The 15,530-nt window shown below is 46.4% G+C and overlaps 1 protein-coding gene across 2 annotated transcripts; it reads left to right on the forward strand.

The window, feature by feature from the left end:
• The first annotated feature begins 5,683 nt into the window (after nt 1-5,683).
• On the forward strand, nt 5,684-8,934 carry LOC307236892 (protein Tob1-like). 2 transcript variants are annotated; one of them, XM_080009463.1, is made up of 2 exons: nt 5,684-5,929; nt 7,568-8,934. In XM_080009463.1, exon 2 carries the CDS (start codon nt 7,811-7,813, stop codon nt 8,855-8,857), a length of 1,047 nt encoding a protein of 348 aa, XP_079865589.1. In that variant the 5' UTR covers nt 5,684-5,929; nt 7,568-7,810; the 3' UTR covers nt 8,858-8,934. The 2 variants fall into 2 exon arrangements, with proteins under 2 accessions (XP_079865589.1, XP_079865590.1); XM_080009464.1 differs by having other exon boundaries at nt 7,573-8,934.
• The last annotated feature ends 6,596 nt before the right edge of the window (nt 8,935-15,530 follow it).

A 15,530-nucleotide genomic window follows, 5' to 3' on the forward strand; every position in this document is an offset into this window, starting at 1 on the left:
CAGGTTCTAACGGGTTTTAAACAAGAAACAGAACCAGGAACAGGAGTACAAGACAAGTCTATGAAACTGATAGACAGACAGACAGACAGACAGACAGACAGACAGACAGACAGATAGACAGATAGATAGATAGATAGATAGATAGATAGATAGATAGATAGATAGATAGATAGATAGATAGATAGATAGATAGATAGATAGATAGATAGACAGACAGAGAGATAGATAGATAGATAGATAGATAGATAGATAGATAGATAGATAGATAGATAGACAGACAGACAGACAGAGAGATAGAGAGACAGAGAGACAGAGAGACAGAGAGATAGAGAGATAGATAGACAGACAGACAGAGAGATAGAGAGACAGAGAGATAGAGAGATAGACAGACAGAGAGATAGAGAGACAGAGAGATAGAGAGATAGAGAGATAGATAGATAGATAGATAGATAGATAGATAGATAGATAGATAGATAGATAGACAGACAGACAGACAGACAGAGAGATAGAGAGACAGAGAGACAGAGAGATAGAGAGATAGAGAGATAGATAGACAGACAGACAGAGAGATAGAGAGACAGAGAGATAGAGAGATAGACAGACAGAGAGATAGAGAGACAGAGAGATAGAGAGATAGACAGACAGAGAGATAGAGAGATAGATAGATAGACAGACAGACAGACAGACAGACAGACAGACAGACAGACAGACAGACAGACAGATAGATGGATAGATGGATAGATAGATAGATAGAGAGAGGGAGAATATACAACAAATCTAATGATAAGCAACAAAAAAGTACCAAAATAAATTGTGAACCAGAAATATGTGGTCGTACATGTATCCGTTAAATAATGAAATAAAGCTGAAAGTAATAAATCAAAATGTAGAAACTTGTCCTCCCATGAAAGCGTCTGATGAGAAACACCTCCACAGAGAAACACCTCCACTTACAAAAACCTCCACTGACAAACACCTCCACTGAGAAACACCTCCACTGACAAACACCTCCACTGACAAACACCTCCACAGAGAAACACCTCCACAGAGAAACACCACCACAGAGAAACACCTCCACTGACTACACCTCCACTGAGAAACACCTCCACTGACAAACACCTCCACTGACAAACACCTCCACAGAGAAACACCTCCACAGAGAAACACCACCACAGAGAAACACCTCCACTGACTACACCTCCACAGAGAAACACCTCCACAGAAAAACACCTCCACTGACAAACACCTCCACAGAGAAACACCTCCACTGACTACACTTCCACAGAGAAACACCTCCACAGAGCAACTCCTCCACCGAGGTCCATGAGGTCGCTGGTCATGGATCTGGCTGTTTACAGATGAAGGGATGAGCCTCCCTCAACACACCTCCTCTGCTGCTCCTTCCACTCCCTCCTTTCCTCATCACTGGGAGGACGAGCATCTGTCTATTGTGAGCCCTGTTAGGTAACAACACGCTGACGTCAAAGGCTCTCCCATCTGAGCGGGGGAGGAAGGGGAGGAGGAAGGACGGAGGAGGGAGGACGGAGGGATGGGGGTGGAGGAAGAGCGTCAAGAGGCCTGGAGCCAATGTGGAGGGAGGATGATGCTCACACTGCTTCCATTGGTGGATTGGCTGGAGAGCAGGGTGTTAGAGATGAGATAAAGATGAAATCAAGAAAAAGATGAAATCAAGAAAAATAGGAAAATAAGAAAAATATGAAATTAAGAAAAAGATGAAACGATGAGTCTGAAACAGAAACTGCACAAATGCATGAACCCACCGTCCAAGGTCCTGATGCTCATCAGTCTTGAGGTCTTCAACTTGAATAAGGATCCCAGCTCTGATCCATTATATTTACTTTTACTCAGTGGAGACAGAGATAACGCATGGAGACATAACTATTGGAATCAAATCTTAAAATGTTTCTTCTTTTACTGTATGCTTCATTGTGTAGCATTTTTTAAGCATTATTTCTCCATATCTGATATATTTAAGATCCACTTTGATCCTCGTGTTGAACAGATATCCAACACCTGCAGCAACACATCCATATGTGATGTTTATTCTCGAGTCCCCTAAAATGCTGATTTTTTTGTTGTTGCAATCTCATGATCCTTGAAAGTTCTTGGCTTGCATCATTTACTGTCCAACCGTTGATTCACAAGCTGCTGAACGCTGTACTGCTGAGGAACTTACCACTCTGCTGCAGCTTCTCACTGGGCTTCCATGCATTCCAATGGGGCAAACAACTGACTTAAAAAAAACATGTCAAATCTAAATCTAAATAGTAATAAATCTAAATAAATGTTTTGAATGACAGTAATGTCACATTTTATCCAACAGTACTTTTTGAAATTCCCACAGTACACCCAGAGCGTAAGGTTGACCACAGCAGGGTTGCTGCAGGAAGTGTTTCTAGTCTCTCAATGCCTGGCTTGAAAAATAGCAAAATACACTTAATTTAGTTCCTTTTATTTACAGAAATATGAGACACTTTTATAAATTCCTGTTTTACAATGAACTTTGATAATACTCTTTCTTGGCGCTGACCTTTGAACTTTTGTGATATCACATATCTGCACAATACAAATACTTTTTACGAAGGAGAAAAATCATCATCAATAACATCAAAAAATGTCAGGAAGCCTCCATCACTGTTGGAGAAATACACTCTCTTCCCATCTACCTCTCCCCCTCCCTCCCTCCCTCCCTCTCTCTCTTTCTCTCTCTCTCTCTCTCTCTCTCCCTCTCTCTCTCTCTCTCTCTCTCCCCCTCTCTCCCTCCCTCCCTCTCTCCCCCTCTCTCCCTCCCTCTCCCCCTCCCTCCCTCCCTCTCCCCCTCACCCTCTCTCCTCTGAAGGCTGACTGGGGATTAAAGATCTTAGAGGGTTATGCTCCCGCATGGGAACCTCTTCCCAAAGTAGCAGCGAGCGAGCAACGAATTAGAGGATTATCACGTCCCAATGTGCCACCGTGCTGTTCCCGGGCCGTGCACGTAGACACACGTTGTGCAATATAATAAAATGAAACTATATATGTTATCATATGTTATGTTATATCATGTTATAGCAACCCCTGACCAGACTCTAATAAAAACGTAATAAGTACACATGATCATTTATGATTTATTCACCCTATATATCAATAACATATCCTGTGCACAGAGTCGCTTTTATATCCCCATATACCCATGTCCCCATTTCCCCATGTCCCCATTTCCCCATGTCCCCATTTCCCCATGTCCCCGTATCTCCATATCCCCATATACCCGCATACCCATGTCACCATATATACATGTCCCTGTATCCCCATATACCCATGTACCCATGTTCCCATATGCCTGTCCCCATGCCACCATGTACCCATGTCCCCATTTCTCCGTATCCCCATATACCCACATACCCACATCACCATGTATCCATGTCCCCGTATCCCCATGTCCCCGTATCCCCATGTCCCCGTATCCCCATGTCCCCATGTCCCCATGTCCCCATATCCCTGTATCCCCATCCAGAATGCATGGACACCATGTGCTATTTGTGCATTTCCATGAATAGCAGCAGCCGAGGTAACCGCAGCGCTCCGGTCCTGCAGGGAGGACACGTGACGCCGGTTCCTGTAAAAACAACCCTGAAGGACCGGTCGGGGTGGCGGGCTCCCTCACCCTCGCCCACTCCTGAACAAGAGCCTGTGGGAGAGGGAATCCCAGTGCACGGCAGCCTCCCCCTCCACCCAGTTCCCTGCTTTCCTACCGTCGGACCCGGCACATGACTACGCTTGTTGGACCTGAGCGCTCCAAGAATGCCGGGAAGTCTCCAGTCAGATTACACCGTAGGCCAAAAGGCGGCCATTATGCCCAGCAGCTGCCGCGGCGACAAAGGCGGGGCTTGTACATAACGGTAACTGCAAAGAGGAAAAAAGAAAAGTAAATGGCAACTGTGCGGGGACAAATGTGGACTTGGTCATGCATGATATTCAGCTCATCATATTACCGGATACATTGCCAAACGTGGTTACTCAGTAGTGCTTATAAATACTACCCTGCCTCAGTGGTTCCCAATGTAGGGCCCCTGGGCCTGTCTTATCAAATGGGGGCCCTGACCCGGCGCATATCAAATTGGGGGTCCTTGATGTGGTAAAGGTTCAGAATCAATGGACGATCTGTAAGATGTTGTGACTTTGTCTGATTCATTGAGCTCGCGGCTTAAGGGACATATCCCAAGATTCCCAAAATCAAAACAGGCACTAATTACCTCACGAGACGAGCCCTGCTGATGACGCGCGAGCCGCATCATCACCTTGGATACGGGCACGCCACTCAGCGCGAGGCCCCTGCCCCGTTCTGCACCAATCAGAGCCCGTGTGTTTCCCACGCTGCATTCCGGGGAGGTCGCAACACGGTGATTCCGGGGAGGTCGCAACACGGTGATTCCGGGAGTGGCTTTTCCTCACCTCCGAGCTGAATGAGTGGCGCTGCCTCAGTTCGGGAAAACATGGACGCCTGCCTTCGTTTGTCGTGCTTGCGTCAGCACAGGCGATAAGACTACAGTAGTGTCGTTTAGATCCAAGTTAGACGAGATTTCAAACTGGAAAAAAATACATGCGAAGTTACCGTTATCCCCCGTTAACGGAGTGTTCATCCATGTCACTACCACTTCTGGTCTTTTAACTCGACAAACTGGGACGTGAGCAAAGATTCCCACGGAACAGTCCGTTCCCCTGCGCTGTTCCGAGTGGGGGCTTGTGACTTTTCCGAGTTCCGCCACCACCGAAACGCAGCACGGCCGCCTGCGCTGCGCCTGCGCTCGCGTCGCTCCGCGCGCGCTGGGAAGCTCCTTACGATCGATGACGACACTGATCGATTCATCGATTGAGAAATTAATGAATTCACCTCTCGATTTGGAGATAAAGCATTCAGGCAGCGTCTTCCTCCTGGATGTAGTTGTAATGGTACTAGGAAACTAGAATATAGTATTATAATAATAATAATAATTATTGTTATTATGATGATTATTATTATTATTATTGTGCTATTCATATCAGGGCATGGCTGCACTTTGGGCCCACTTGGCCACCTTGTTTATCTTTAAGACCCCACATTCTTATTCTCATAATATCCATTTATTAATTGACAAATATTATTTTAAGAATGTATTGGATGTTGTACTGTTGTTTTCTATGACCTGCACCGGGACGTCACTACCGTAGCTGGGTCCCTTTATGGAATGACAATAAAAATATCCTTATCCTTGTGCTTATGGTAATAAAGAATGAACTTGATTCATTACGAATAAACGGATCACTCCGCCGTTGCTAAATGTGATCAAATAACATGACGCTGATGACTCCTACGAGTTTCTCGAGGCTGCGTCGTTATTTCAGTCCTTGTGACGTCGACGTCTCTGAGCTTCTCTGTGACGCAAGCGGCCGTGTCAATGGGCGTGTCCTCACGGCGCCGAGACGCGTCACCCAACCCGTAGGCCAATCAAAAGGGCGGCCGGTGGGGGTCGCGCGAGAAGGGGGGAGGGGGGGCTGGGAGGCGGCGCTACCACCTCGCCGACCAATCACGGGCCGCCGTATTGTTTTTCATCCCACCCCCCGCAACGCGTCACCGCCCACCGCGTGCCGCGGGAAGGCTATAAATAGAGGCGCCGAGCTCCGGAACCCGACGAACGTAGCGACAGCCCCGAGCAGAGGGAGCTCCGCCGGCCGGGAACCACCACATTGAAGCCCCCAACGAAACACACAGGGACCCCAAGCAGAAGCCCGACGCGAGCCGCCCCGCCCCGCCCCGCCACCCTCATCCACCGGAATACTTTCAGCGCCGTGCGTTCACGGTCCCTCTACAGGGTGTTTACAGGCCGCGCGGCGCCTCGAAACCACCGAGAGTCTCTTGTCCCGTCGCCCCGTCGCCGGGGAGGAAAACAACGTAAGTATTTGCCGCTCGCTCGGGTGCGCTCCCCGTGGTTGCGCCGCGGTTCGTGCTCGCCGTCACGCCGCGTCCAGGTGTTCGGTTACGGGGCCGATTCGCTGCGTCAGCCCGCCGTGTGGGTCGGGTCCTCGGGCTGCGGCGCCTCGCCCGTTTATTTCGCCGCCTCCGCCCTCGTCGGCGCACAGAGCCGCCGGTGGTGTCGCGGGGAGTTTGTTGTGTTTCCTCCGGGGGGCGCGTCGTCGTCGACCCGGGCTCCGGTACCGCACCCGGTCCGGCTCACGACTCGTTTATTTCGCGATAGTCCCGAGTATCACGAAACGAGCTGCATGGCAAATAAAAACAGAGTTTTGAACTCAACCTCCCCCGCAACGGACAACGACTGTGTCGGTCATTGAAATGATTCGACCTGTGTCGGTTGTGCTCATGTTGAGTGTGATGGACGGAGAATAGCGGACGTAGAACGACACGAGAAACGAGGTCGACGAAGCGACGGCGCTGCTCCTTCCCCGTCGAACGAGCAGCGAAATGACACGAAGAAAACCGAGCGTCGCCGATGTGTCCCTGCGCCGCCCCCCCCGCCGCGACGTGACCCCTCGTCGTCTGATCTTTTATTAACGTTGATAAATGAAGAGTTTTCAAATCACCAACGTCCGTCAAGTGCGCTCCGCCCGCCGTGCACAGCGGTTCATTTTATTTTTATTTATTTGTTTTGCGTAAGACTCATTTAGTTCAGTAGCCCCCCCCCCCCCCGTGTCAGGGACCCAGTTCGGATCAGTTCGGATCAGATCGGATCAGATCGGATCAGATCCTCTCTCATGTTCTTCATTTTTTCCGCCCATGATCCGTTTGCTCGTAAGAGAAACAGAAGCTGCGGGATGAAGCCGAAATGAACGAGTATCATTGAACTCACCTCTACGCGTGACTGGCGAAGATGAGTTCACGTGTGCTCGTTCATTTTTCCAGCTCTGCCTGCGCACGTTGACTAACAGCTGCGACGACGCTCCCGTTCATGTGTTGTGTCCTCAAACGTCGCGTCGTGCGTTCTATCCGCTCATTATTCATTTAAACGTTTGATTGTGAATCAATACAACCAGCCTCGATCCTTGAAATCCGCCCAGAATACCGCCGTGTCCCTCTCCCATGTGAGACATTTTTAGGCCCTTTAATGAGGTTTGAGTCGAAATGCTTTGAGAAGCTGCTCCGCCCCTGCAGCCTGCAGCCTCCTGTAAACAGCCCAGCGTTATGTAACAGCGTGCATGCCAGGGCTCCTTTTGGGGTAATAACGTCAATAGTTTGTTGAACAGCCCAAAGTAATGGAAATTCAAACATCCTGCCTTGCTTGGAATCAAATGACCCTTGACCCCAGATAGTTTGTCTTTTGAATTCCGTTTACCATTCAGGTCAGGAATGTCATTTAGGCTGTTTGTTTCACGGCGTGATGCCTTTCCTTTTTGTTCTCTGTGCTGGCAGCGTCCACGCAGCCTCACACAGCTTTGTATTCATGATTACCTTTTATTTTATTGTACTTGCTCTGTCGAATTAAACGGCAGCTCTAATGTGTACGCATTTTAAAAGCAGTCCTGTCATGTTTGACTTGGCGGCTCGGTCATGAATTCTTTCCTCCGTTTCTTCCAGGACAGAAGGATCAGAACACCCGTGGAAGGAAGGACGCCGCTTCTACAAAACCAACACTGTTTTTTTTTTTTTTTTTGGTTCGCGACCGATTCAACAGTTTGCTTTGTTGCCTTGTGCCGGTCCGCCCCCTCGACCCGCCTGGAGTTTTTCTTTGCGTCCCGCCACGGATAGACCGCCCGGACCCAGTGGATCCCTTCAAGGCCCCAACCGTCTCGTCTCCGCCCGGCCGCTGAACCGTCAGCGATGCAGCTGGAAATCCAAGTCGCTCTCAACTTCATCATCTCCTACCTGTACAACAAGCTGCCGAGGCGCCGGGTCAACATCTTCGGCGAGGAGCTGGAGCGGCAGCTGAAGCAGAAGTACGAGGGACACTGGTACCCGGACAAGCCCTACAAGGGCTCGGGTTTCAGGTGCATCCACGTGGGGGAGAAGGTGGACCCCGTGGTGGAGAAGGCGGCCAAGGAGAGCGGGCTGGACATCGACGATGTCCGCAACAACCTGCCGCAGGACCTGAGCGTGTGGATAGACCCCTTCGAGGTGTCCTACCAGATCGGGGAGAAGGGCCCCATCAAGGTGCTGTACGTGGACGACAGCAACGAGGGCGGGGCGTCGGGCGCGGGGCTGGACCCGGACAAGGAGATCAAGAACAGCTTCAACCCGGACGCGCAGGTCTTCATGCCCATCAGCGAGCCGGCGCCCGGCGCCTCCCCGGTGTCCGGCTCGCCCTCACCGCCCTTCGGCCACTCGGCGGCGGTCAGCCCCACCTTCATGCCGCGCTCCTCCCAGCCGCTGACCTTCACCACTGCCACCTTCGCCGCTACCAAGTTCGGCTCGACCAAGATGAAGAGCGGCGGCCGCGGCGGTAACAGCAACAACAACGGTGCCAACAACAACAACAACAGCGGCGGCGCTGGCGCCGGCAAGACGTCCCGCACGTCGCCCACCAACCTGGGGCTGAGCGTGAGCAGCCTCCTGAAGCAGAAAGCCATCTCCTCGTCCGTGCACTCGCTCTACGGCCTCGGCGTGCAGCCGCCTCCGCCGCAGCACCACAAGCCGTCGGCGCTGTCGCCCAACGCCAAGGAGTTTGTGTTCCCCAGCCTGGCGGCGGCGCAGGGCGGCGCCGGTGCCCTGTTCCCCGCGGACGGCGCGCTCAGCCTCAGCCCGCTGCCGTACGGGAACGCCCTGGACGTGCTGGCGGCGTACGGCGGCCTCAACGACAAGACGCTGATGGACGGACTGAGCTTCATGCAGTATTCCAACCAGCAGTTCCAGCCTGTGATGGCCAACTAGAGCAGCCATGGTGCTGCTGCCACGACTACTACACCACCACCACCACCACCATGCACAGGAATGACCAGAGATATGTGACGGAGGTGGGGGGGGGGGGGTTAACCCTAAATTTGGGGGGGGGGGGGATGCAGAAATGAGGACAGAATGTCAAGAAAAACAAACAAAAATAAAAGCAAACACCCAGTGAGTTGTGACCTCGTGTGCTGAGTCCAGGCTGAGCGCAGCGACCACGTCACCTCCTGGAGTTGATCCTTATCTTTATTTTTTTAAACATGGAGCTTGTCTCATGTCCCGGCTTGGTTCCCTCAACTTCAGCTCGCATCATCGTTTGATTTCTTTTGCCAACCAAGCACAAAATATTTTTTTTACGTGACAATTTTAAGCTTATATTATAAAATAAAATAACACAAAAACACAACAAAAAAACCCAACAGACATCACAGCTCACGGCCTCGTTCAGTATTTAAAGCTTAACTCGACATCGCCGATTGTTCGGGAAATTGGCAGAGAGCAGACGGGGTTTCCTGGTCTTTTTTCTAATCGTATAATTTAATTTAGTACAGAGTTTGTAAAATATCAGAGTATCTATTGTTTCTACGACATGGTATTGCATTTATATCTTTTTACTACTCCAGTGATCTGTGATGGCTGCAGCAACTTATGTTATTTCTTTTTTTATTGAAATTGTAAAATAAATCCATCTTTAAAGGAAAAAACAAAAAAAACACAAACATTGACGATTCTAAAGATTGTGTACAGAATATTCCATAGTGGTGGGATTTAAGAATATTTGCGTTTTTGAAAAAAACACAAGAGTTGTATTTTCTGTTAAGAGTTTAAAAGATTTTTGCTATATTATGGACAAAATGTAATCGTATATTAATTTTGTACCTACATTGTGCAATACTTGATAAAACAAACGGTATAACAAAGTATTTGGAGTCAGTGTCTTACATGTTAAGAGGGACTGACACTTTATTAAGTTTGTATTAAAGAGCTTGAAATAACCACGCGTGTTCAGTTTGTGTTTTTTAATTTGAGATTTTGCTGAAAGGGACTTTTTGAATGAATCACTTCACTGTTTAGAATCCTTCCCCACACGTCCGGGCACATTGTGAGCTTCATGGAGCTGTTGCTCAATGTGCTGAAAGGGTTTTTTTTTTTTTTTTTTTTTTTTATGTTTTGTTTTCACTTGATCCATTTCAACATGTCCTCCTCCTTGTCTTTACTCTACACCATGAAATATCTTTCGGGAGATACGACGCCCGGTGGCTCTCAACGTGGGGTCCGGGGACCCACCCAGGGATCCTCCTGGAGCATAATGGTTACCAGTTAGGGCTGACTTATTTCATTTGAGCTGGAGAGCGTTCGGTAGCTGCTGTTGGATCCTAGTTCGGACACTGAGTCACATCTAATCAATTCATATATTGATCTCAGATTGGAACCAGCGAATAAAACTGATCAAATGGATCAAACTGAGGATTCTTAATGTGGAGAGGTTCTCAATCACTGGTCTGATCAATATTCAAGGTGAAGAGGTTCGTTTGTCACGTACATGACCATACGCTCACACATATATACGGTGAAATGTCTTGACACCTGGTCAATAAGTTCAATAAATCCTAAAAATCTGGGACATTCATGTTTCAACAGCCCTGAAAGCTCATTTCAACCTGCAACTTGTTCATTTTCAGAACCATCACTGAGTCGTTTACAAATGCGCCCACACCCATTTTTATGTACGTACAATAGATGATCTATTTGATAGATTATCTGTATTCTAGTTGCCGCCACCTTCACATCTCACCGCGTCTGAGGACCGGACACAACGTTGATTTTAGAACATTTTCATCTTCATGACGATCTGCATCATTTTTCTATCGTCTTTAACTTTATGATTCCAATGGTTTGTAATGACCCGTCGAACGTAGCCAGGTGTGGATATTTGTACTTCATCATCTCAATTTAGTATATACTGTTTATATTCTGTAGATGGATAAACAAAGGTATGGATATATATATACACTACTCACAAAAAGTTTTACATTTTTAAATTTATGGAAAATGTCAAAAGTTGACGCTACAGTGATATATGATGAAAATAGAGCATTTAAGTAGAAGATACAATGGTGATTTCCTCATCTCAAACAATGTATTGAAACGAAAGCCAACAACAGTGGTGGGTTTACCACAACAACAAATGTCAACGTCTCAATAACTTGTCATGTGGCCTTGATCATCAATTCCAGCTTGACAACCACGTCTCATGCTGTTCACAAGTGGACTTATTGTCTGCTGAGGCCTGGCCCCCCACTCTTCTTGAAGGGGGCCCTCAGGTCATTGGGGTTGTGGGGTACAGAGTTAGGAGCCTCTACACGGCCACTCAGCTGATCCCAGAGGTTTTCTATGGGATTCAGGTCTGGAGAAAGTGCAGGCCACTCCATTTGAGGTGCCCCAGTCTCCAGCAGCCGTTCCCTAATGATGCCACCTCCATGAGCTGGAGCATTGTCGTCCATGAAGATGAAATGAGGCCTGTGTTGTTCATGCAGGGGCACAATGACTGGATGAATGATGTCATTCAGGTAGTATGGGCTTGTCACTGTACCATTCACAAAGTGTAGGGCAGTTCTGTATTGACTACACACCTGCCCACACTGTAACACCACCACCACCAAAGGCTCGTCTGGTGACAACAGTGGCTGATGCGTAGCGCTCTCCTTGACGTCTCCATCATTTCTGCTCCACGTGAATCCACTTTCATCAGAGAACAGCACTGAGGCCCCTGGTCCCTCGTCCAGCATCAACGCTGCCTGGCCCCTGCAAGACCATGATGCCTGTGCCTGGTGGTGTGGTCAGGTATCCTTGCAGGTGGTCTAGCTCTCATATCACGCTGATGTCAACGGTTTTGAATGGTCTGACGTGACACTTGATGCCTCTCACCTTCCTTAAATGTGCCTGGAGTTGAGTGGCATCATCATGCGGTTCCTCAGGGCACTGTTCACAATGAAGCGCTCATCAGTGTGGGATGTGGCCAAAGCACGTCCACTTCTATGCCTTTCTGTGACTCTTCCAGTCTCTGTATCTCTGTTGCAAGCTGCTGATGACACTCTGTGACGCTCTAAGCTCAGTGGCCACTTCCCTCTGACAACATCCTGTTTGAAGCCTCGCAAGGCGAGGTGCTGTTGATTAGTTGTTGGTGTTGTCTTGGTCTCATGATGTCAACATGTGAACAGCATGATGAAGAGGACTTTAAATACCAACTCTAATTGAACCAGGAAATGTATCGGTCCATTCACGGATCAAACACCTGTTGTGAATTTTGCCGTTCAGCTCCTTGTTTGAGAACAGCAAGTTGTGCAAAAAGTACTGAAACACTGAACAGTTGGACGTGTGCATTCACAAGTTTAGAGAAGGTCAAATGAAGTTCACCTGTAAAGGTTATAGTGCATTTTAGCTTCATCCTGAAATTTCACCCGAAAGCCCAATATCCCAAACTTTTTGTGAGTAGTGTAAACATATGGATCGATAGACAGACAGACAGACAGATAGATAGATAGACAGACAGACAGACAGAAAGATAGACAGACAGACAGATAGATAGATAGATAGACAGACAGACAGACAGATAGACAGAGAGACAGACAGACAGATAGACAGAGAGACAGATAGATAGACAGATAAATAGATAGATAGATAGACAGATAGATAGATAGATAGACAGATAGATAGACAGATAGATAGATAGATAGACAGATAGATAGATAGATAGATAGATAGATAGATAGATAGATAGATAGATAGATAGATAGATAGATAGATAGACAGATATATAGATAGATAGACAGATAGATAGATAGATAGATAGATAGATAGATAGATAGACAGATAGATAGACAGACAGATAGATAGATAGATAGATAGATAGATAGATAGATAGATAGATAGACAGATAGATAGATAGATAGATAGATAGATAGACAGATAGATAGATAGATAGATAGATAGATAGATAGATAGATAGATAGATAGATAGATAGATAGATAGATAGATAGATAGATAGATAGATAGATAGATAGATAGATAGATAGATAGATAAATAGAAAGATAGATAGATAGATAGATAGATAGATAGATAGATAGATAGATAGATAGATAGACATGTATAGATGGGTGGATAGATAGATAAAGAGAGGGCGTTGAGGTATTGACTCAGTCGCTCCCACACCCGTTTGAAACACATGAGCTCAAGTTACTGGAAAAAAGGTAAACATGGCAACCGCTCCACTGGTTTGGTGGTGAACACATGAGTGCAGGTCAAATCATTTATACAAAAATAGTAATTGTCCGTTTTGTTCATTTTAACCTTTATTACCGTCGAACCCTATATCACAGAAATTCACTACTAGGCCATTCATTGATACTGAACATTGGAAAATAAAACAGAAACATTGACACTTTGACACTTCATTTGCCAAAACTGATGTAATGAACATTTTATTTGTTGAGACATTTCTGATATTTAAGTACAATTTTAAATTCAGGACAGAAACATGTGACTCTGGAGTCTTAAAGATTTTACAAAACTACCTTTTTAAATAACTGCCAGTGTACTTGTTCTAGTTCTAATCGTAAAATGCAACAGAGAGGATTTTAGAATTTTAATTTAAATGTTAGGATTTGAATTTAGCAAATACAAAAGAAAAATGTTTGTTCAAAGGCTCAAGATGTTACCTGCAGGGCAACACACACACACACACACACACACACACACACACACACACACACACACACACACACACACACACACAGGGCCCTAAGCTGCAGCTATACTTATTACTGTATCTGTGTCAGAAACAAACCCAGTCATCTTCCTCCCTTTCTCCCCTGCTGACTCCCTCCATCCCTGTTTGAACCCCCCCGGGGTTGGGTGTAGCCCCTCCCTGGGACCCTCCATGGGACCCCCCCTGGGACCCGGGGCCTCTGCTCCACTCCTACCCCTGCCTCCCCACTGATACCTGGTGTAGAACAGGGGTTTGGGCGGGGCTGGGAGGGCTGGGAGAGTACACATGGTATGGTACTTAATGTAATGCCTAATTTAAACTTCATTCAATGCTTCTCAGTAAGTATAAATACAATTAAATCCATACTTTATTTTACAATCCATGTTATTTATTTAATATCTCGTCTTTTATATGCTTGTGTACATTTTCATTGTATTTTGTTGTTGTTTTATGTTCTTTTTATTTGAGTGTACAGTGCTTTGAGTTATGAGATATTATTATTATTATTATTATTATTATTATTATTATTATTAATAATAATAATGATAATAATAATAATAATAATAATAATAATAATAATAATAATAATAACAATAATAATAATAATAATAATAATAATACAAGCTCCTTTTGTTAGGCTCACTGACTCAGACCAGAGCAGGGGAGCAGGTGAAGGTTCACAAAGCAGGTGTTTATTAGAACAAACAGACCAGGGTGAGGAAAGCCAGGATCTCCGTCAGCGAGGGCAAACCAGTCAGGCGAGGAGCAGGCAGAGAATCAGAACGTGTAAGACAGGCGGGGGATCAAAACACCGGAGAATCAACAAGGTACGAGAGCGATGACAAGAGGACGCGCTGTAGAGCTCAGTCTAAGCAAGACAATGTGGCACAGAGCAGAGGAGGTGGAGCAGTCTAAGTGCTGCCTGGCTGAGGAGGAGATGAGCTGCAGGCGAGGGGCAGAGCGGGGAGCCCAGGTGAAGTAGAGCAAAGGGGAGTGGACGGATCTGAGATGACAGGGGAGTTACCGACCAAGCTCAAGGCCAAACTAGATCAACTTAAATGAGTAGACCAAAGAATGCGGGGTCTCAGTGAGGATTCTTGACACCTTTATTGGGCCTAATAGAGGACATGTTATTACATGTTATTACATGTTAGTACATGTTAGTACATGTTTTTACATGTTAGTACATGTTAGTACATGTTTGTATAAAGAATATGTTGTTGTTTTGTGACGTTATGTGGCGTACAGGGTGTAAAGTAACAACTATCTGCACTTTACTCCACTGCATTTTGTATGTCTATTTTTTTTTACTCTAGTATTTCAGTTTCTTAGTAGTATTAGTATGGAATCAGCCGCAGCACTGCTGAGTCTCCAAGAGGACATTTCAATTCTTGCTTCATCAGGAGAGTGTGATCTGCAGAACGATGGAGGTGGAGAGGGAAGAGGGTGGTGGAGGGGGGAGGAGGCTGACACCTGCTATTCATCACCTCCTAGTGTGTGTGTGTCTGTGTGTGTGTGTGTGAGGGAGGGAGGGCGCCATAGCAACAAGAATCTTCTGGGTGTTTCTGTGAAGCACCGTCCTTGGATCAGGCTGAATCTTTCAAAGTGTCTGTCTATCTACCTGTTTGAGATATTTGTATACATATATATATATATATATATATATATATATATATATATATATATATATATATATATATATATATACATATGTATATATATATATATATATACATAGACCCATATATATATATGTATATATATATATATATATACACACCGATCAGCCACAACATTGACACCACCATTAATAACACTAATATTCTGTAGCGCCCCCCCCCATTCCACCAAAACAGCTGTGAGGTGGAGGCATGGACTCCACCAGACTCTG

Source organism: Zeus faber, assembly GCF_960531495.2.
Source record: "Zeus faber genome assembly, chromosome: 11".
NCBI lineage: Eukaryota > Metazoa > Chordata > Actinopteri > Zeiformes > Zeidae > Zeus > Zeus faber.